The sequence below is a fragment of the Coregonus lavaretus genome (assembly GCF_964263955.1).
Source record: "Coregonus lavaretus genome assembly, chromosome: 19".
Taxonomy (NCBI): domain Eukaryota; kingdom Metazoa; phylum Chordata; class Actinopteri; order Salmoniformes; family Salmonidae; genus Coregonus; species Coregonus lavaretus.
Genome location: NC_140006.1, coordinates 7,973,718 through 7,996,021, shown reverse-complemented (window position 1 = coordinate 7,996,021; position 22,304 = coordinate 7,973,718). Strand labels below are relative to the sequence as shown.

General features: G+C 44.4%; 1 protein-coding gene across 1 annotated transcript in view; it reads left to right on the top strand.

Annotated features, from left to right (window-relative positions):
• Nucleotides 1-351: 351 nt before the first annotated feature.
• Nucleotides 352-22,304, top strand: part of atp1a2a (ATPase Na+/K+ transporting subunit alpha 2a) — a gene marked incomplete at both ends in the record, with an annotated part of 28,291 nt that continues 6,338 nt past the window's right edge. Inside the window, 22 exons of the mRNA XM_084183059.1 lie at nt 352-363; nt 1,568-1,645; nt 1,901-1,960; nt 2,855-3,058; nt 7,714-7,827; nt 8,303-8,437; nt 8,614-8,731; nt 8,910-9,178; nt 9,981-10,179; nt 10,578-10,687; nt 11,691-11,825; nt 12,047-12,126; nt 13,879-13,988; nt 14,226-14,401; nt 14,858-14,994; nt 15,127-15,277; nt 15,571-15,739; nt 15,838-15,992; nt 18,573-18,696; nt 19,582-19,727; nt 20,068-20,198; nt 20,458-20,559. Coding sequence (XP_084039185.1) covers nt 352-363; nt 1,568-1,645; nt 1,901-1,960; nt 2,855-3,058; nt 7,714-7,827; nt 8,303-8,437; nt 8,614-8,731; nt 8,910-9,178; nt 9,981-10,179; nt 10,578-10,687; nt 11,691-11,825; nt 12,047-12,126; nt 13,879-13,988; nt 14,226-14,401; nt 14,858-14,994; nt 15,127-15,277; nt 15,571-15,739; nt 15,838-15,992; nt 18,573-18,696; nt 19,582-19,727; nt 20,068-20,198; nt 20,458-20,559 — 2,915 coding nt within the window. The remainder of the gene's footprint in view (nt 364-1,567; nt 1,646-1,900; nt 1,961-2,854; nt 3,059-7,713; nt 7,828-8,302; nt 8,438-8,613; nt 8,732-8,909; nt 9,179-9,980; nt 10,180-10,577; nt 10,688-11,690; nt 11,826-12,046; nt 12,127-13,878; nt 13,989-14,225; nt 14,402-14,857; nt 14,995-15,126; nt 15,278-15,570; nt 15,740-15,837; nt 15,993-18,572; nt 18,697-19,581; nt 19,728-20,067; nt 20,199-20,457; nt 20,560-22,304) is intronic.

Below are 22,304 nucleotides of genomic sequence, written 5' to 3'. Positions count from 1 at the left end.
ATAGGGTTCTTCATTAATGGTACATGTGAGGTTAATATAGTTTGTTTCTTATTGTTTGCAGTGGTAGTAGAGGGGCTAGCCCTTAACAGTGCTCTTCGGGGTTGTTCCTCACAGAGGGGGCAGCAGGTGCAGGTACCACAACAGAGCCCCCTCTGTGTATCCAGGTGCTAGTGCTGGGGAGATTCAGGTTACCCTGACAGAGACAAGAGGGGCGGAGTGGGGGGTGGGTGTCAGTCCCAGTCACTAAAAAAGTAATCAGTGTCTTTTCCACGTGTTAGAGATCAGTCACCTGTCTGTCAGGACGAACGGTCTGCCCTTCACATTTCAAATTAGAGTTGAAACGCCGAAAGCATGGGGAAAGGGGTAAGTTCTCTTCACTTATTTATTCATGCATATAGAGGGGTATTTTTCTATCCTTCATAACAGGGTTGGGGTCAATTCCATTTCAATTCAGAAAGTAAACTGAAATTTAAATGTTTCTCTCACAGTGAAGCATTGAGGAGAATTTGAGTTTAAGTTTTCTTCCTGAATTGACTGAATTGAAAAGGAATTGACCTCAACTCTGCTTTATACACACATACACAGTCTGTCATATGAATATACTGTACGTATGGTTGAGTTGGGGTTAATTCCTGTAACTTTCAAAAAAGTTCGGGATTTCCTGCTTATTCCATTCCTGTATGATTACAGGAATCTTTCAACCAGGAAATCTAGAAAACCTGGGCATTTTGGGAAAATTAACCGAATTTTGCAACCCTAGACATGTCACATACAGCCACAGACATCATGGAAAATCTAAGCTGGTTTTCGAACAGTGTCTGCAGTGACGTCGGTGCCGGTTCTATATGCCGCAGTGTTGAGGCATTTTGTGACCACATTGAAAAGTAGGATTAGAGCATAGATAACTAATATCATCAATATCTTATCAAAAGCTCTATTCACACATATTACAGAATTCCAGTTGTATAACTTGTTCAATTCCAGCTGACTTTAGTTTTTAGCAGGTGTTGGCGATTATCTGTTATATCATACAGTAGCAATTTCCTCTAAATCGGGCACATTTCCTGCACTACACCAGCTCTCTACTCTCAAACTCTTTTCGACTGATTTTTCAATGTGTCGCTCTCCCACACACTCATTCTTTCCCTCTCTCTGTCGCTCTTTCACTCGTTCACACGTTCTGCTGGGAAAGAAAGAGTGACAGCAGCAGATGACTTCCATGATGCTGCATTCTTCAACAGTGACTGTTCCAATCTGAACTACACACACACACACACACTAATGTGAAGTGAACTCAGACTTTCCATCGCCATATTTGAACAAAGTAGCCAACACACAGAATAACGATATCCTACTGTTACAAGTGATACATTAGTGAAATGTTTATTTTTGATGAACATGAATATATAATATAAACATGGATATACTTCCCTAGGGATCCTATAATTCATTCTATTTATGATTTCTATAGCATGCTATATGTAATTATATGTATACTTCTCCCTCTGTATGTGGGAGGTTTGAGTTAAGGGTTTATGTTTGATGTGATAATCTCCTCATTCCTCAGAGTGGTGCCGAAAATGGAGGAGGAAAGAAGAGGAAGAAGGAGAGGGACTTGGATGAGCTCAAGAAGGAGGTGTCCATGGTAAGTGTAACTGGCGGTCTGGGGTTGCGTCCCAGATAACACCCTATTACCTATGTAGTGCACAACTTTTGACCAGGACCCATAGGGCACTTGTCAATAATAGTGCGCCAAATTAGCCTGGGTACCAGGGGTGCCATTTGGGACGTAGTCAGGCTGTCACGTGTAAATAACTCAGTGCAGTACGTTTTTATATTGAATAATGACCTTCTGGTTGTGGTTTATTTGAGTTAGTCAGATCATTCTGTTCTTTCACAGGATGATCACAAGATATCATTAGACGATCTGGAAAGACGCTACACAGTCGACTTGGCTCGGGTAACACACACATGCACATACATACAGCTGCCTTCCCTTCTGCTCTGCCCAGTCACTTTAATCTCCCAGCCTTGATCTAATCTCTATTTAACTACTGCTTTCTGTCCATGCTACACACACATAAACTCCCCCCCAACTGTTACTTTGGTCCATGTTTGTCCAAGTTGAGTCCATAGGGTTCTCATCCCTGTCCCACATGGGAGCCCCACATGCTATCTCTATTACTGGTGTTCAATGGTATTACAGTGAATATCCGTGAAGTAATATAGGTCCCATATGGAGAGATGTCTATCTATCTCATCTTTAATCCTACTGACTTTCTCTCAGACAGAACTAAAATGTTGTTTTGCTGTCATATTGGGAATGGCCACCAGGGGGTGATGGACAAAATCTGCAATGGTACTATACTGGCACTATAATACTTCTTTTACATTTTAGTCATTTAGCAGACGCTCTTACCCAGAGCGATTTACAGGAGGAATTAGGGTTAAGTGCCTTGCTCAAGGACACGTCGACAGATTTTTCACCTAGTCGGCTCGGGGATTCGCTCTTAACCGCTAGGCTGTCTGCCGCCCTTCTTCAGGCATGCCCTAGATATGTGTGAAATGTGGTGCTTCTATCACAAAAGGCAGAATCCCATGCTTTAGCTGCCCCACTACACATGACAACCCAAATGGCCATAGAAACGGAAAACATGATTTTGTTGTTGTGACTGTCTCCGTAGTGATGGTCTGTTTGCTGGCTGACGGACAGTGATTGTATCAGTGACTGTGATACATGTTGTATGAAGTGTTGTATGTCTTGCAATGTATTATTTGTATGCCAGGAATGACTGTAATGTTGCCAAGCAAATTTCCCTACGGGACATTAAAGTATTCATTCATTGTCTTCCAGGGTTTGACCAATGCCAAGGCTCTGGAGGTGCTGGCCAGGGATGGGCCCAACGTCCTTACACCCCCTCCCACCACGCCAGAGTGGGTGAAGTTCTGCCGTCAGCTGTTCGGGGGCTTCTCCTTGCTCCTCTGGATCGGTGCCATCCTCTGCTTCCTGGCCTACAGTATCCAAGTGGCCACTGAGGACGAGCCAGCCAATGACAATGTGAGAACCGCCTCAAGGCTAGGCTGTATAACATCTGTCGTGTTAACTACACAATGACCAACCTGGTCCCAGATCTGTGTGTGCTGATTTATTTTAATTTTATTAGGATCTCGTTTGACCCACCAAGGGTTAGTCTTCCAAGAGTTCTTAAGAAATGTAAAAAACATACAGAAATTCAGAAAAACAACAAAAGCAAACACAGACACAGATCCACATTCCTATTAGCTTTACATATTACGAGTTACACCCGCCAAGCCTCTGCCCCCCATCCACCCACATACCTCATGTGCACATATTAATTTAAATTTAAATACAACATCACATACCATAATAACCTCTTAGACCCATTCTAGTTGTTCAATAATGTGCTTTGTGAATTATTCTTTTAAAATAACTATTTGACAAGTTTCTGGAACTTTCTGGCAAAGAGTTCCAGGATTTCACTGTCCTGAAACTAAAAGCAATTTTGCCCAGCTCTAAATTGGGAATTGGTGGTCAATACGTGGCCTTGGTTCTGCTCTGTGTGTTACGAGAGTGTTTGTCTATGACCATATCCAGTTTATCATATATAGTGGTTGGTCTTTCAGAGTGGTGAATTTTATTAAAAAGGGTTAGTTAGTATATTGTTTTCTATCATTTCCTTGACAGTCAGCCATTTGAGTGCAGTATGCAATTCTATGGAGGGCCTCTCGTAACCACATTGCAGAACCATTCTGGCTGCCTTGTTTTGCGCTATTTGCAGGCTCTTTAGGTAACCAACACATGCATTACCCCAGACGACAGAGCAGTAGTTAATTTGACTATGGATGAGAGCTTGTGAGAGTTGTTTTAGAATTTGCCCTGGCGTATATTTCGCAATCCTTCTGAGCATACGGGAATGCCAATGATTTTGTTGCAGAGGTGAAATGTGTGATAACCAAGAGAGAATGTCTGGCGGTACACCTAACAGCCTCTGAAACCTCTACAATGGTGTCCCGCCAAATGTCAGCTGGAAGGAGGGTTGTTTCTTACTTCTCTCCTTTGTACATATTAGCATTGCCTTGGTTTTCTTTGTTTTTTAGCACTTATTTATTTTGGGTTATCCCATTTGACATTGGTTAATAGCCTCTTTAAGCTGCCCTGCAGAATTGCCTGGTCCATAAACAGTTGTGTCTTCAGCAAACATGGTTGCATAGAGTTGCCCTGGCCTTAATTGGCAATGAGTGACAAGGTGTTGGCATGTTATAGCACAGACAGACTGCCACCCAGGCTATACAGTTACAGTCCAGTTATTAGCTAACACTGTCTATCATCATCATCATTGGCAACCTGGTTGCAAACATACTACATACAACCACAGATAAAACAATCATCATCATCATCAACATCACCTTCACACACAATTATGTTGATATACTGTATGCCATATACTGTAGTGCAACACCAATAACCTTCATCTAGTCATCTTGTTCTATCTCTCTCTCTCTCTCTCTCTCTCTCTCTCTCTCTCTCTCTCTCTCTCTCTCTCTCTCTCTCTCTCTCTCTCTCTCTCTCTCTCTCTCTCTCTCTCTCTCTCTCTACAGCCCTCTTCCTCTCTCTACCCCATCTCTCTCTTTCTCTACCTCCCTCTCTCTCCCTCTTTCTCTCCCTCCCTCTTTCTCTCTACCCCCTCTCTCTTTCTTTACCTCCCTCTCTCAATTCAATTCAATTTTTCAATTTAAGGGCTTTATTGGCATGGGAAACATATGTTAACATTGCCAAAGCAAGTGAAGTAGATAGTAAACAAAAGTGAAATAAACAATAAATATTAACAGTAAACATTACACTCAGAAGTTCCAAAAGAATAAAGACATTTCAAATGTCATATTATGTCTATATACAGTGTTGTAACAATGTGCAAATAGTTAAAGTACATATGGGAAAATAAATAAACATAAATATGGGTTGTATTTACAATGGTGTTTGTTCTTCACTGGTTGCCCTTTTCTTGTGGCAACAGGTCACAAATCTTGCAGCTGTGACGGCACACTGTGGTTTTTCACCTAGTAGATAAGGGAGTTTATCCAAATTGTTGTCTTTGTGGATCACTGTAATCTGAAGGAAATATGTGTCTCTAATATGGTCATACATTTGGCAGGAGGTTAGGAAGTGCAGCTCAGTTTCCACCTCATTTTGTGGGCAGTGTGCACATAGCCTGTCTTCTCTTGAGAGCCAGGCAGTGGCGGCTTCTGAAAAAATTCTCAGGGGGGGCAATTTTTCTGATGATTTAGGTGACCTACACACATTTTAAAAAAGATATGTCCAGCAACAACATGAAGACAGGGGCAGCATATAAGTCAATGCCAGAAGCATTTATTGACTGATCTCAAAAGTGTTGGCTTACAAAAGCAAAATAAGTTATCACAGTAAAAATAATCAAGGGTGTTCTTTCACATTCCTCAACACTGCATAAACAATATGCATTTCCATAAACAAATGAAATATCAGCTGAAAATACAGCATCTTGGTATTTGTTCAGATTGCAGGATCAACAAGAGCTTTTACCACATTTTTTACCTCATGGTTGAATTGGAAATATGTGCACCTGAGCATAATTCACAACAAGCAAGCAGGAGCTTTTGATAGAGGCTACTGAAAACATTGATGCAAGTTATTGGTAATAAGAAATTTTTATAGACTTCCATATTCTGCCCTCTTGTATAGATTTGTGAAAATGAACAGTGATATACATTTTGCCTGAAAACAGAATTTGAAAATAATTTCTAGAAAAGGTAAACACAGCTATCTGTATGGCTTTGTAAAAATGAACAACCATATTCTGGCCAATTGTATAGATTTGTAAATATGAACAACCATATTCTGGCCAATTGTATAGATTTGTAAATATGAACAACCATATTCTGGCCAATTGTATAGATTTGTAAATATGAACAACCATATTCTGGCCAATTGTATAGATTTGTAAAAATGAACATGAACAGATTATTTTATTTTTTTTACTTTTTTTTAAATGAAAAATAACTATTTTAAACAACATCAACTGTGAACTGATTTGGGCGTGTGTGTGTTAAAGAGACAGACAGGGAGGGACAAAGAGAGAGAGAGGCTACATTACTTGTACTGAAACTGTTCTCTTCTCTCTTTCAATGCAGCAAAGCGGTCAATGACTTTCTCATTGAAATCAGGCATGCTGAGGACTAGTTCCCTCTCCATGGAAAGCATGGCCAGTGCATTCAGACGTTCCTGGCCCATTGAATTTCGCAGGAATGTCTTAACTCGTGTCAAAGTTGAGAAACATCTCTCAGCTTCAGCTGTTGTCATGGGAGTAGTTATGAGGATGTTCAACAGAGTCACAGTCTCAGATAACGTCTCCTGGAGGTTGTAGCTCATGAGAACCTGGTACAGTGCCAGTGCACCACAGTTTGACTTTCTCGTCCTCGGCAAAAAGACCGTTCAGTCTCTCCAAAAGCACACTGGCGATTGAGACTGAGGTTGATTCCGAGATGGGAAGGAACTCAAAAAAGCGCTCCTGCACTTTTGTGGTTGCTATCTATGTACCTCAGCACAAGCATCAGCTGTCTCTGTGTAGAAACGTCCGTGGTCTCGTCAGCTTGGATAGCTACGAAGTTCGCCGACTTCACCTCCTCCACAATATGTTCCCTCATGACCGCTAGCATACACTTCAGTAGCTCGTTTTGAATGGTCTTTGATGTGAACTTCTTTTAAAGAGACAATCGAGTTGCACTGAACGCTAGCCATCTTTGATAGTAGTACGTGAATTGATTGACGCTGCTACCCGCTCTTTTCTTAGTTACGTTCATGGTTATGTTACGTATGACGAAAGCGCGTAAGTGCAAGCCCTCAGAAACCCATAGAGATAGTATTGAAAGCTCTGATATTTGAAAAAATTAGATTTAACATGAGAGTCTATGAGATACTTCTGGGGCGATTTTCAACCTGACTGAAATCGCCCAAAAACGGGCGGGGCCATTTGAAGCACGACTTTAGCCTGATTGGACATTTAGTGGCAGATCAGACGTCTAGATTAGAACACTGATAACTACTGTTGCCGTGATATAATTGATTAGAAAAAAAATCCCTTCCTTTTCCCGTTTGGCAGTGCGTCGCCCATATCGCCCTAATGAACACACCGCCCCTGGAGCCAGGTCTGCCTACAGCGGCCTTTCTCAATAGCAAGGCTATGCTCACTGAGTCTGTACATAGTCAAAGCTTTCCTTAAGTTTGGGTCAGTCACAGTGGTCAGGTATTCTGCCACTGTGTACTCTCTGTTTAGGGCCAAATAGCATTCTAGTTTGCTCTGTGTTTTTGTTTGTTCTTTCCAATGTGTCAAGTAATTCTCTTTTTGTTTTCTCATGATTTGGTTGGGTCTACTTGTGTTGTTGTTGTTGTTGTCCTGGGGCTCTGTGGGGTCTGTTTGTGTTTGAACAGAGCCCCAGGACCAGCTTACTTAGGGGACTCTTCTCCAAGTTCATCTCTCTGTAGGTGATGGCTTTGTTATGGAAGGTTTGGGAATCGCTTCCTTTTAAGTGGTTATAGAATTTAACGGCTCTTTTCTGGATTTTGATAATTAGCGGTTATTGGCCTAATTCTGCTCTACCTGCCTCTCCCTCCCTCTCTCTCTTTCCCTCCCTCCCTCCCTCCCTCTCCCATAACAGTTGTACCTGGGAGTGGTTCTGTCAGCTGTGGTCATCATCACTGGCTGTTTCTCTTACTACCAAGAGGCCAAGAGCTCAAAAATCATGGACTCCTTCAAGAACATGGTTCCTCAGGTGAGCTGAGCTGAGACAGCACAGTATACTGCTTTGTGAGCGTCCCAAATGGCACCCTATGAGATGGGCCCTATTCCCTTTATAGTGCACTTTTGACCAGGGTCCTATTCACTTTAAAGTGCACTACTTTTGACCAAGCCCAGGGCCCTGGTAAAGGTAATGCATTATATAGGGATTAGGGTGCCATTTGGGACACAAGCAATGGCTTGGTCATCGCAACAGTGTGTAAAGGCTATAATAGGCTTAAATCGCTTAGATATTCTTCGATTTCAAGTTATTTCATTTCCTTTGAGTGCCTCAAGTGGGTTTACACTGACTTGAGAAGCATAATAAGCTTACCCAACATAACACAACTAATAATTTGAGCCAACTTTGGATTTGCCAATGAATGTTTGTCTAAAATAGTTTCATCCTCCCCTTTGTCTCTCTCTCTTTCATCTCTCCTCTCTGTTATCCATCCCTCCATCCCTGGCAGCAAGCCCTGGTGATCAGGGAAGGAGAGAAGATGACAATCAATGCAGAGCTATTGGTGAGGGGAGACCTGGTGGAGATCAAAGGAGGAGACCGGATCCCTGCCGACCTCCGAGTTGTCTCCGCTGCGGGCTGCAAGGTGAGGAGAGGAGACGAGAGGGAGTCCAAGGGTCACTTTCTTACTATCTGTCCAGGTTGATTACTTAGTTGCTGTCTCTCTTTATCTCTCTCTCTCTCTGTCTCTGTCTTTCTATGTCTGTCTGTCTGTCTTTCTTTCTGTCCAACTGGATAACTTTCCTCTGTCTGTGTGTGAAGGTGGATAACTCCTCTCTGACTGGGGAGTCAGAGCCTCAGACACGTACCACAGAGTTCACCCATGAAAACCCCCTGGAGACTCGAAACATCGCCTTCTTCTCAACCAACTGTGTGGAGGGTCAGTAGCACAAATCCTTTCCTCTTTTTATTCATTTATTTTAATTTAACTTATTTATCGAGAGAGTCTCATTGAGGTCAGAAGACCTCTTTAGAAGGGGGACCTGACCTATTTCTTAAATTAAAGAATTGCTTCCCCTCCCTCCCTCCCTCCCTCCCTCCCTCCCTCCCTCCCTCAGGCACAGCCCACGGTGTAGTAGTAGGTACCGGTGACCATACAGTGATGGGTCGTATTGCCACCCTGGCCTCTGGGCTGGAGACGGGCCAGACTCCCATCAACATGGAGATCGAGCACTTCATCCAGCTGATCACGGGCGTGGCTGTGTTCCTGGGGGTGTCCTTCTTCATCCTGGCCATCATCCTGGGGTACAGCTGGTTGGAGGCTGTCATCTTCCTCATCGGCATCATCGTGGCCAATGTCCCAGAGGGCCTGCTGGCCACCGTCACTGTGAGTAAGCCTTGAATGTCCCAGTCAGAATGGCCCATAGCCTAGGGCAGTAGTCTATCTCCTGTTTCTGTTAAGTGAGGCAGCTTGATGTGCTTGATGTTGAAGTACACCCCCTGGACAGGACGCAGGGACCGCCACTGTGAGTCCGACTACTATTGTAGTTGGTGAGTGAAAGAGCAGTGGGCCGGATTCAAACCCATGCTGGCAGTGGTACATTTATGTGTGCTAGAGGCAGCGACCTAGACCGTTAGACCACCCCAGGCCACGGACTGGTATTGTGGATATGGGCCAAATTATAATTCTAAATCTCCATGCAAATCTCTTGCTAAATCTCATAATTTACACCAAAGTCTATGAAAGTTGTGCTCTGTAGTAGGATTTTGCATCTATATGTCCATCTTTGACCATTACTCTGTCATTACTCAAGTTTCAAGTTCTATTGTCACGTGTGCAGAAATGCCTTTCTTGCAAGCTCTTTCACAACAATGCAGTAATTAATACCAGTAGTACTATAAAATAAGGTAAAGTAGAACAAAAACTCATGAGAAATAGAAATAAGAAGAACATGAGAAAGTAATTGAGCTATATACAGGGTCAGTTCCAGGGTCAATATGTAGGGATCCTGGAGTGGTAGGGGTAGATATGTATAGGGGTAAGGTGACTCGGTAATGTCCTTCAGTCTGTCTCCATCTGCGTCCATTTCCTCTCCTCTACCTCCCACCTCTCTCTTTCTTTCTCTTTCTCTCTCCTTCCCTCCCTCCATCCCACTCTCCCTCCCTCCTTCCCTCCCTCCGTCTCTCAGGTGTGTCTCACCCTCACTGCCAAGCGTATGGCAAAGAAGAACTGCCTGGTCAAGAATCTGGAAGCTGTGGAGACCCTGGGTTCTACCTCTACCATCTGTTCAGACAAAACAGGGACCCTGACCCAGAACCGCATGACCGTGGCCCACATGTGGTTTGACAACATGATCCATGAGGCCGACACTACGGAGGACCAGTCTGGTGAGACCACCAACAGACATCATCTGTCCCTTCTACACTCAACCAGACCCGTTGAATTAGTGGGCTCCTCTGCTCTGTTAAATGAGCTTTGATATAATAATTTAGAATAGAGATACTAGAAAGGAATAGAGATACTATACTGTGTGCTATACAATATCCTGAAGAAAGATACAAATTCAGCTCTGTCACATTATCTATGGTTGCAAAATTCTGGTATTTTTTCCAATATTCCCAGGTTTTCCAGAAATCCCAGGTTTTCCAGAAATCCGGTTGAATTATCCCGGAATCAGGATGGAATATACAGGAAATCTGGGAATCTTCCAACTAGGATTTCTGGGAATTTTGGAAAAGATTAATCATCCCTCTGTAAGTCTAATGCATCTCCTGTTTTCCTTCAGGTGCCACCTTTGACAAGAGCTCAGCTACATGGCACACACTGTCTTGCGTGGCTGGGCTCTGCAACCGCGCTGAGTTTAAAGCTGGGCAGGAAAAGTTCCCCATCCTCAAGGTAGGGGATGGCCACTATACACCCATACCAGCGGTGGCTGATGAGGAGAGGATGGCTTATAGTAATGACTGGAATGGAATGATTGATACAGTATGAGTCTGTCGTCCGATTTAAAGGGGCCCCAATGACCATTAACCATGCGACTAAGTGTAATTTAGACACACCTGGCCACATTGAATCTAACAACACAAAACCCATTCCTCCTAACTGTTACAATAGCAATACCCACATGAAATAATACTACAGTTTACTATAGAATACTACAGTACTTACTATATAGTTCTATAGTATACGGTAGAATAGTATACGACACACTGTAGTATCCCTCCAATCATGTGCAGTACTTACTATAGAATGTTGTAGTATACTGTAGAATACTATAGTAAATACTACAGTAATGTCTGCAAAAACACTACACTTTTTTGACTATAGTAAATACTACAGTATTTAATTTGCATATACCCTGCCCTCCCCCATATCATAATTTGTGCCAGACATAATTGAGAAACCTAGATGGCAATTATAGGCCATATTGTGTTCCCTACACGTTATAGAAAAGAGCAGAAGCTCTGAACTATCCGTTCAGACCCCAGTCCTACCTACTTACAAGTTATGGAAAATGTGCCCTTTTAGTATTTCTCCAGTAGGTGTTCTGAAGGAGAAGCCTCCACTTCTATGTCAAAGATAATTAAGCAAAAATATTATAGTAAATACCAAAGTAATGCCCACAAAAACACTACAGTAAATAATACAGTATACTACAATCTGCAAAAACACTACATTAATTACTATAGGATATACTACAGTTTTCTTTTACTACAGTTTTTATACTATAGTTAACTGTAAATACTACAGTGAATACTATAGTATTTATACCATTGTATGCTATAGTATTTTTTCATGTGGGTAGTCACATACTAAACCAATTGTCAGTCAGCAATCCATTCTGACAACGTGAATAGACTGTCTCCTGCTGACTGTTTGATGTTGTGTTGTTTTGTAGAGGGACACTGCTGGCGACGCGTCAGAGTCTGCTCTGTTGAAATGTATCGAGCTCTCCTGTGGGTGTGTCCGCTCTATGAGAGACAGAAACCCCAAGGTGGGAGAGATTCCCTTCAACTCTACCAACAAGTACCAGGTATACAATTACCCCCTATAACGTGGCCATTTACAACACCAAACATACAGCAACTGCATAAACAAAACAAAATTAATTGTTGTACAAACAGACCTACAGAACAATCTACAATTCAGAAGTATTTTGAACCACAAGAACCACTAAATATTTAATGACTGCAATGATAAAAGAGTAAAACGTGTATATATATATACTCTTATCTTCTAACTTCCTTCTGAAAGCTTTCCATTCATGAACATGAAGACAATGAAAATGGCCACCTACTCGTTATGAAGGGAGCACCTGAGAGAATATTGGACAGGTATTTATTTACATCAAAACTGTGTGTCCCTCAATAGGTAAATACCATAGTCACAGAAGCCATTATGCCAAAGATGCATAGATGTGCCCTCTATCCAACTCTGTGGCAAATACAGTGCATTCGGAAAGTATTTAGACCCCTTGTTACGTTACAGCCTTATTCTAAAATGGATTAAATTGTTTTTTTCCCTTCAACAATCTACACACAATACCCCATAATGACAAAGTAAAAAGAGGTTTATAGAAATTCTTGCAAATTTCTTAAAAATAAAAAACTGAAATAACATATTTACATAAGTATTCAGACCCTTTACTCAGTACTTTGTTGAAGCACCTTTGGCAGTGATTACAGCCTCAAGTCTTCTTGGGTATGACGCTACAAGCTTGGCACACCTGTATTTGGGGAGTTTCTCCAATTCTTCTCTGCAGATCCTCTCAAGCTCTGTCAGGTTGGATGGGGAACGTCGCTATACAGCTATTTCAGGTGTCTCCAGAGATGTTCGATCGGGTTCAAGTCCGGGCTCTGGCTGGGCCACTCAAGGACATTCAGAGACTTCTCCCGAAGCCACTCCTGCGTTGTCTTGGCTGTGTGCTTAGGGTCGTTGTCCTGTTGGAAGGTGAACCTTCGCCCCAGTCTGAGGTCCTGAGCGCTCTGGAGAAGGTTTTCATCAAGGATCTCTCTGCACTTTGCTCTGTTCATCTTTCCCTCGATCCTGACTAGTCTCCCAGTTCCTGCCGCTGAAAAACATCCCCATAGCATGATGCTGCCACCACCATGCTTCACCGTAGGGATGGTACCAGGTTTCCGCCAGACGTGACGCTTGGCATTCAGGCCAAAGAGTTCAATCTTGGTTTCACCAGACCAGAGAATCTTGTTTCTTATGGTCTGAGAGTCCTTTAGGTGCCTTTTGGCAAATTCCAAGTGGGCTGTCATGTGCCTTTTACTGAGGAGTGGCTTCTGTCTGGCCACTCTACCATAAAGGCCTGATTGGTGGAGTGCTGCAGAGATGGTTGTCCTTCTGGAAGGTTCTCCCATCTCCATAGAGGAACTATGGAGCTCCATCAGAGTGACCATCGGGTTCTTGGTAACCTCCTTGACCAACGCCCTTCTCCCCCGATTGCTCAGTTTGGCCGGGCGGCCAGCTCTAGGAAGAGTCTTGGTTGTTCCAAACTTCTTCCATTTAAGAATGATGGAGGCCACTGTGTTCTTGGGGACCTTCAATGCTGCAGACATTTTTTGGTACCCTTCCCCAGATCTGTGCCTCGACACAATCCTGTCTCGGAGCTCTACGGACAATTCCTTCAACCTCATGGCTTGGTCAGCTGTGAGACCTTATATAGACAGGTGTGTGCCTTTCCAAATCATGTCCAATCAATTGAATTTACCACAGGTGGACTCCAATCAAGTTGTACAAACATCTCAAGGATGATCAATGGAAACAGGATGCACCTGAGCTCAATTTCAAGTCTCATAGCAAAGGGTCTGAATACTTATGTAAATAAAGTATTTATGTGTTTTAGGTTTTATAAATTTGCAAAAAATTATAAAAACCAGTTTTCTCTTTGTCATTATGGGGTATTGTTTGTAGATTGATGAGGATATATATATATAATTTTAATCCAGTTTAAAATAAGGCTGTAATGTAACAATGTGGAAAAAGGGAAGGGGTCTGAATACTTTCCGAATGCACTGTACATATCTCACTGATTGACAACAACAGGTGAATAACTCCTATGTTTGTGCATCTCTTAGGTGTAGTACCATCATGATCCACGGTCAGGAGGTTCCAATGGATGCCAACTGGAACGAAGCTTTCCAGAGTGCCTACATGGAGCTGGGAGGGCTGGGAGAGAGAGTTCTAGGTACGTACAGTACAGTATAAAGAGTGCCATTTGGGACTCAACTATGTTTTATATCTCCAGACCACACATGCCCCCTGGTCGTTGTCTGTGCCCTTCCTTTATGTGTCCCCTCTCAATCTGTATCTCCCTATCTGTTCCTTACATCTTTCCTGTCATAGAAACTCAATCAAATACAAAAGCAGATTTGAACCTTGATATCTAAAAAATGTCTCTGTCTGTTGTCTCTCTCTCCCTCAGGGTTCTGTCACTTGCCACTGTCTCCGGCCCAGTTCCCTCGGGGGTTCACCTTCGACTGTGAGGAGGTCAACTTCCCTACGGAGGGGCTGTGTTTCGTGGGCCTCATGTCCATGATTGACCCTCCCCGCGCTGCCGTGCCCGACGCTGTGGGGAAGTGCCGCTCCGCCGGGATTAAGGTGAGTCATCAACCAAGAAAGGTCGCAAAATTCCCTGTAACTTTAGCAAAATTCTCAGGTTTTCCAGAAATCACGGAAGAGTCCCGGAATAAGCGTGAAATCTAGGAATCCTCATACCGTGATTTCTGGAAAACCTGGGAATTTGGGGAAAGTTACTGGAATTTTGCAACCCTACAACCAATTAACCAATCAGCCAACACATCCAAACATGTCTCATTGGGTCCAATCAGAAGAGCGATAATGTTAGGCTAACACATACATGTTCATGATAAATGAGAAAAACAGAAAGCAAAAAAGATGGCAATGTGTATAAGTTAGCACAGGCACGAATGTCATAAATGAGCAAAACAGAGAAAAAAACAACAACAGATTGTTGTATGTGGTGACAGGTAACGATGATATATGTTGTGCTTATAGTTGTGATGATGTGCTATTAATGGTCCTCTATGCCGCCAGGTTATTATGGTGACAGGCGACCATCCAATCACTGCTAAAGCCATCGCTAAAGGCGTGGGCATCATCTCCGAGGGCAACGAGACTGTGGAGGACATCGCTGAAAGGCTGAATATTCCACTGAGCCAAGTCAACCCCAGGTGTGTGCGTGTGCGTGCGTGCCTGTGTGTGTGTGCGCCTGTGTGCGAGCGCTCATGTGTGATTTTGCACACGCTCGTGTGTGTATTTGTGTTGTTTCTCACTATCGGCTTGTATCTGTGTCTCTCCCCCAGGGATGCCAAGGCCTGTGTGGTGCACGGGGGGGACCTGAAGGACATGAGCGCAGAATACTTGGATGACCTGCTCAGGAACCACACTGAGATAGTGTTCGCCCGCACCTCACCTCAGCAGAAACTCATAATTGTAGAGGGCTGCCAGAGAACGGTGAAAGGACGTCTGTGTGCGTGTGTGCATGTGTGAATGCGAGTGTGTGTGTGTGTGTGTGTGTATGTGTGTGTGTTTGAGTCACTCTATAATTAAAGCATGGTTTGGAGTTAGGAATTTTGAATCTATTCTCCTGTTCAGAGTTTGATATTGTGGGGCTATTATTCTATAGAAAAGTATTTGATGGGAAAATGGCTCCAAAATTGACAGAGACAAACACTGCATTTATCTCCCATTCACAGCAGTGAACTAAAATATTTCTTATTTCCTGACCCTTTGTTCTCTTGTTCTAGGGGGCAATCGTTGCGGTTACTGGGGATGGAGTGAATGACTCACCTGCCCTGAAGAAGGCTGATATTGGGGTTGCCATGGGGATCGCTGGGTCTGATGTCTCCAAGCAGGCTGCTGACATGATCCTCCTGGACGACAACTTTGCCTCTATCGTCACAGGAGTGGAGGAAGGTAAGGAAGGAAGGAAGAGAGAGAGAGAGAAAGAAAGTGAAAAAAAGTGAAATACTGTAATTCAATCAACTTATCTGTTCTTATTCAATCCCAAACAGGCCGTCTGATCTTTGATAACTTGAAAAAGTCCATTGCCTACACCCTGACCAGTAACATTCCAGAGATCAGCCCTTTCCTCCTCTTCATCATCGCCAGCATTCCCCTGCCCCTGGGCACTGTCACCATCCTCTGTATCGACCTGGGAACTGACATGGTGAGGACCTGCCATGCTGACTGGAAAAGGAAAACCCGCACTGAAATAGTCTTGGGGCGGTTTCCCGGACACAGATTAATCCTTATTCCTGGACTAAAAACCATGTTGAATCTCAATTGAAAGTAATTTTTAGTCCAGGATTAGTCTTACAGCTGGTTGTGACTGTGAGTGTCAAGGAGTAGAGATATGATGAGTCAACATGGCCAGTCATAGAATCAAGAATTTGCATGCTCGACTCAATAGTTCATAATCAAAAGTATTTGGGTGCAGGGTTTAAAAGGCAGATCAACTGTGAAAGTAAAACCCACACTCACTGAAATAGTTGTAATATTCTTTAGCAGTCAGTTTATTTGATCTCTTCTGCTGCTGCTAAAGAACATTAAAACTATTTCAGTGAGTGTGAGTTTTACTTTCACAGTTTTATATGCCTTTTAAACCCTGCACCCAAAGACTTTTGATTATGAACTATTGAGTCGAGCATGCGAATTCTTGATTCTATGACTGGCATCATATCTCTACTCCTTGACACTCACAGTCACGACCAGCCGTTCTCTTAGATTGATCATACACTACCTTACAATCTATTAGTCCCAACTGCCCTGCCCTGGGTCAGGGTGAGAGCTGCTAAATCCACTAAAGCAAACTGGTTTTGTATCCACTCTGCTGTGTGGATTCTGATCTCACAAGTCCATTTCCCACCTTAACGCACACACATTGCCCTGTTGTTGCCTCACTGGTAATACCTTCAACCAATAGTCAGGGCTTTTTTATTACGGAACCTACCCAGCAAACATGACCCCATTGGCCTCGTGGATATTCAGTGGACAAGGTGGGCATGGGCTATCCCACACTAAGCCCACACCAGCCCAACATGGGCTAGCCTACACCAGCCCAACACAGGCTAGCCCACACCGGTCCAAGACGGGCCAGCCCATACCAAGCCCAACACGGGCTAGCCTACATCAAGCCCACACCAGCCCAACACAGGCTAGCCTACAACAACCCAACACAGGCTAGCCCACACCTGCCCAACACGGGCAAGCCCAGCACGGGCTAGTCCACACCAAGCCCAGCACGGGCTAGCCCACACCAAGCCCAGCACGGGCTAGCCCACACCAAGCCCAGCACGGGCTAGCCCACACCAAGCCCAGCACAGGCTAGCCCATACCAAGCCCAGCTAGAGGCTAGCCCACACCAAGCCCAGCACAGGTTAACCCACACCAAGCCCAGCACAGGCTAACCCACACCAAGCCCAGCACGCGCTAACCCACACCAAGCCCAGCACGGGCTAGTCCACACCAAGCCCAGCACGGGCTAGTCCACACCAAGCCCAGCACGGGCTAGCCCACACCAAGCCCAGCACGGGCTAGCCCACACCAAGCCCAGCACGGGCTAGCCCATACCAAGCCCAGCTAGAGGCTAGCCCACACCAAGCCCAGCACAGGCTAACCCACACCAAGCCCAGCACAGGCTAACCCACACCAAGCCCAGCACGGGCTAACCCACACCAAGCCCAGCACGGGCTAGCCCACACCAAGCCCAGCACGGGCTAACCCACACCAAGCCCAGCACGGGCTAGCCCACACCAAGCCCAGCACGGGCTAGCCCACACCAAGCCCAGCACGGGCTAGCCCACACCAAGCCCAGCACGGGCTAGCCCACACCAAGCCCAGCACGGGCTAGCACACACCAAGCCCAGCACGGGCTAGCACACACCAAGCCCAGCACGGGCTAGCCCACACCAAGCCCAGCACGGGCTAGCCCACACCAAGCCCAGCACGGGCTAGCCCACACCAAGCCCAGCACGGGCTAACCCACACCAAGCCCAGCACGGGCTAACCCACACCAAGCCCAGCACGCGCTAACCCACACCAAGCCCAGCACGGGCTAGCCCACACCAAGCCCAGCACGGGCTAGCCCACACCAAGCCCAGCACGGGCTAGCCCACACCAAGCCCAGCACGGGCTAGCCCACACCAAACCCAGCTAGAGGCGGGGGCTCATTAGAATATTTGGGGCCGTGATTTGCACATAGTTCTTTTTGTGCAACTGTTACTGAGTGTCTTTCCAGTTTAAGGGTTATGTTATGTGATGCCCACATTTTGGTGATCTTGTACAATGACAATGATGACGTCTTTAAAAATACTTGTGACATATGAGAAACTTAGCAGTTTCCCTTGTATGAAAAAATATATGTATGATAGTAACAACTTGGTTGTCTTTCTGATGCAATGTATCACTTTCCCTAAATACCTTTAAGGCTAATAAATTATGCACTTTAAGCATTGAATTGAAAGTGTCACAAATAAATTATAAATAATTTCTTATTAAATAGAAAAAGTGCATTGGCCCAATGTTGGCAGCCTACATGGGGCCAATATTTTAGCCCGCATTGGGCCCACATCGTGCCAATGTGGGCATGTTTGCTGCGTATAGCTTTATCACATTGTTCTGTCTGTCATACATTCTCTCACACTCCTCTCTCTCCTTCTCTCGCTCCCTTGCTCTCTCTCTCTCCGTCTCTTTCTCTCTCTCTCCTCTCCCCCCTCTCTCTCCCTCCCCCCTCTCTGTCTGGGTCCAGGTTCCTGCTATCTCATTGGCCTACGAGACGGCTGAGAGTGACATCATGAAGCGTCAGCCCCGGTGCCCAAAGACGGACAAGCTGGTGAACGACAGACTGATCAGCATGGCCTACGGACAGATAGGTCAGAATACCTCCTCCCCTTGCAGGCTCATCCATGGGTCTGTGTCCTAAATGGCACCCTATCATGGGCCCTGGTCAAAAGTAGTGCACTATATAGGGAATAGGTTTCCACCCTTGTGTCTGTCCACCATACGATATCCTATAAAATGAACTAAAACACACACATCAATGGTGGAACTCAAATCTACACAAATACTATGATGTAGTGTAACAAATGATTTTGTATGCATCCTAAATGGCCCCCTATCATGGGATCTGGTCAAAAGTGGTGCACAAAATAGTGAATGGGGTGCCATTTCAGACGCACAGATTGCCTTTTTACCCTCTGTTATTCATGCCAGTTATTGAAAGTTACACTGAGTGTAGAAGACATTAGGAACACCTTCCTAATATTGAGTTGCTTCCCCTTTTGCCCTGAGAACAGCCTCAATTCGTCAGGGCATGGACTCTACAAGATGTCGAAAGCGTTACACAGGGATGCTGGCCCATGTTGACTCCAATGCTTCCCACAGTTGTGTCAAGTTGGCTGGATGTCCTTTGGGTGGTGGACCATTCTTGATACACACTGGAAACTATTGAGCGTGAATACACTCAAACCGGTGCGCCTGGCACCTACTACCATACCCCGTTCAAAGGCACTTAAATATTTTGTCTTGCCCATTCAACCTCTGAATGGCACACATACACAATCCATGTCTCAGTTGTCTCAATGCTTAAAAATCCTTCTTAAATCTATCTCCTCCCCTTCATCTACACTGATTGAAGTGGATTTAACAAGTGGCATCAATAAGGGATCATAGCTTTCACTTGATTCACCTGGTCAGTCTATGTCATGTTTGTTCACTCGGTGTATATTGTGCTGATGGACTTGTCTCTTTCTCTCCAGGTATGATCCAGGCCGTAGCAGGTTTCTTCACCTACTTTGTGATCCTGGCTGAGAATGGCTTCTGGCCAGGGACCCTCCTTGGCATCCGTCTGAACTGGGATGATCGTGCTAACAACGAGGTGGAGGACAGCTATGGACAGCAGTGGGTGAGAATGAGAGGGTTTAACATACATAGCACTTACGGATTGGAGCGAAAGGTTAAAGGTCCATGCAGTCAGTAGCTATATTTTAAGCAGAGCCACACCAAGTTACTACAACAGTTTTTATTTTTTAAGTAAACTTGCACACCTTGACGTACTACCAGGTGCATGGAGAAAAAATGGTGGTCATGGTGGTCAATAAAAAGAAAAATTCCAGCACACTCGTAATTTTGATGCTTCCAACAATTGAATGGATCTAAATGGTTGGATGCATCAAAATTACCTGTGTGCTGGAGTTTTTCTTTTTATTGACTACAACAGGTGTAAGATGTGTTTCCTTTTGCAGACCTATGAGCAGCGAAAGATCATTGAGTTCACCTGTCATACCTCGTTCTTTGCGAGCATCGTGGTAGTGCAGTGGGCTGATCTGGTTATCTGCAAGACCAGGAGGAACTCTGTCTTCCAGCAGGGCATGAAGTAAGTGGAAAAGGATGCGTCTCAAATGGCACCCGATCCCCCATATAATGCACTACTTTTGACCATGGCCCATAGGGCTCTGGTCAAAAGTAGTGTACTATATAGGGAATAGGGTGCCATTTGGGACACACACACAATGTAAGAGATGATTTTTGACTTTGTATAAGTAGTAGGCTTATGGTTATTTATTAAAAATTGTGCCCTTTTCTTGCTGAACTATTTCCTGTATTCACCTCTTCCATCCCCATTTCCTTAACAGGAATCGTATCCTGATCTTTGGCCTGTTTGCTGAGACTGCTCTGGCTGCCTTCCTGTCCTACTGCCCAGGAATGGACATCGCCCTCCGCATGTACCCCCTGAAGTCAGTAATAGACAACACACTCTCCACCCTACCCTAAAAGCAATGACATCCTATCCCCAACACCCCCGTTTTTCATTCTACCCCAAAACTACTAAGTCCCTCACGTGCCTTTCTCATATCACACTTTCTCATATACATGGATTTTACAATGAACTACCCCTGAAGTCACTCAAAAATCCCCAGCCTCAACACCTCCAAAACATGTCCCACAAATGATTTCCTCACACCCTCATCACATCCTCGTATCACCCCAATGATTCTGAGGGTGAATCTGCATGGATTATCAATATGTTACGAATTGCAATTTGTACAATATGTTACGAATTCCAATCAAATCAAATTGTATTTGCCACATGCGCCGAATACAACAGATGTAGACCTTGCAGTGAAATGCTTACTTAGAAGCCTTTAACCAACAATGCAGTTTTTAAAGAAAAAAATTGATAAGTAAAAAATAGAAAATAGAAAATAATTAAAGAGCAGCAGTAAAATAAAATAACAGTAGGGAGGCTATATATAGAGGGTACCGGTACAGAGTCAATGTGCGGGGGCACCGGTTAGTCGAGGTAATTGGATAGCTAACCAAACAATAGCTGGAACGACCTAGCTTTAATATTTGGAGACGCTTTCTCTCCGTTGGGACAGACACGAACTGGCTGAATCGATTCAGTGGCTAGCTTTGCACTTAACTGCCTAACAGTAGCTACTAATGGTAAGTTATAACCTACATTTATTTTTGTTTTGTTTTTACATACTGGTAACAAGAGTCGTTCAAGGGAATTCGGGACATGGGTGACTAGTTAACGTTAGCATGGCTCTCTGTGTGTTCGTGCCATGGGAGGAGGGGTTCGTTCGTTGGCAGAGAGCAATGGCTAGCTAGTATGCTAACTATTCTAGCTAACTAACTGGCTGAATAAGTTGACGACGTACTCACTCAAACTGTCAAAACGAACCCAAAACTTTACACAACACGGACACGAATGATCTGCTTTGTGTGTTAACACACTGGTGGTTTGTTGTAACCAAGTATTGGTGCTAAACCTTGTTATTGGAGGCTGGCATGCTAGTTGGCTTTGGCGTCATAGGATTCGGTGCCCTAGACGGTTTTCACAGAAGAATACTGTACCAAGTTAGCTAGCTGAATAAACTAGTTAGATTCCTAGAAAACATTAAACCGCTGTAGTTTACAACAATTATAATTTCTAAAGTGGAAGTTGGGAGATATATTTGAGAGTTTCAGTGAAACGTAAGTGAGGGAGGCCCCGCTCTCGCTTTCCCAGATGTTTAGTTAATTTCATTCCGATCTCCTTTGCATTATTGTAGCCTTTTTCTGTAGCCTGTCAAAGATGTGTCTGTCTATCCCTGTTCTCTCCTCTCTGCACAGGCCATACAAAGGCTTCACACCACGTGGCTGTTGCCACTCTAATCTGGTGGTCCCTGCGCGCACGACCCACGTGGAGTTCCAGGTCTCTGGCAGCCTATGGAACTGCCGTTCTGTGGCCAACAAGGCAGAGTTCATCTCAGCCTATGCTACCCTCCAGTCCCTCGACTTCTTGGAGCTGACGGAAACATGGATTACCACAGAAAACACTGCTACTCCTACTGCTCTTTCCTTGTCTAACCATGTGTTCTCGCATACCCCGAGAGCATCTGGTCAGCGCGGCGGTGGCACAGTAATCCTCATCTCTCCCAAGTGGACATTCTCTCTTTATTCCCTGACCCATCATGCTGTCACAGTCACTAGC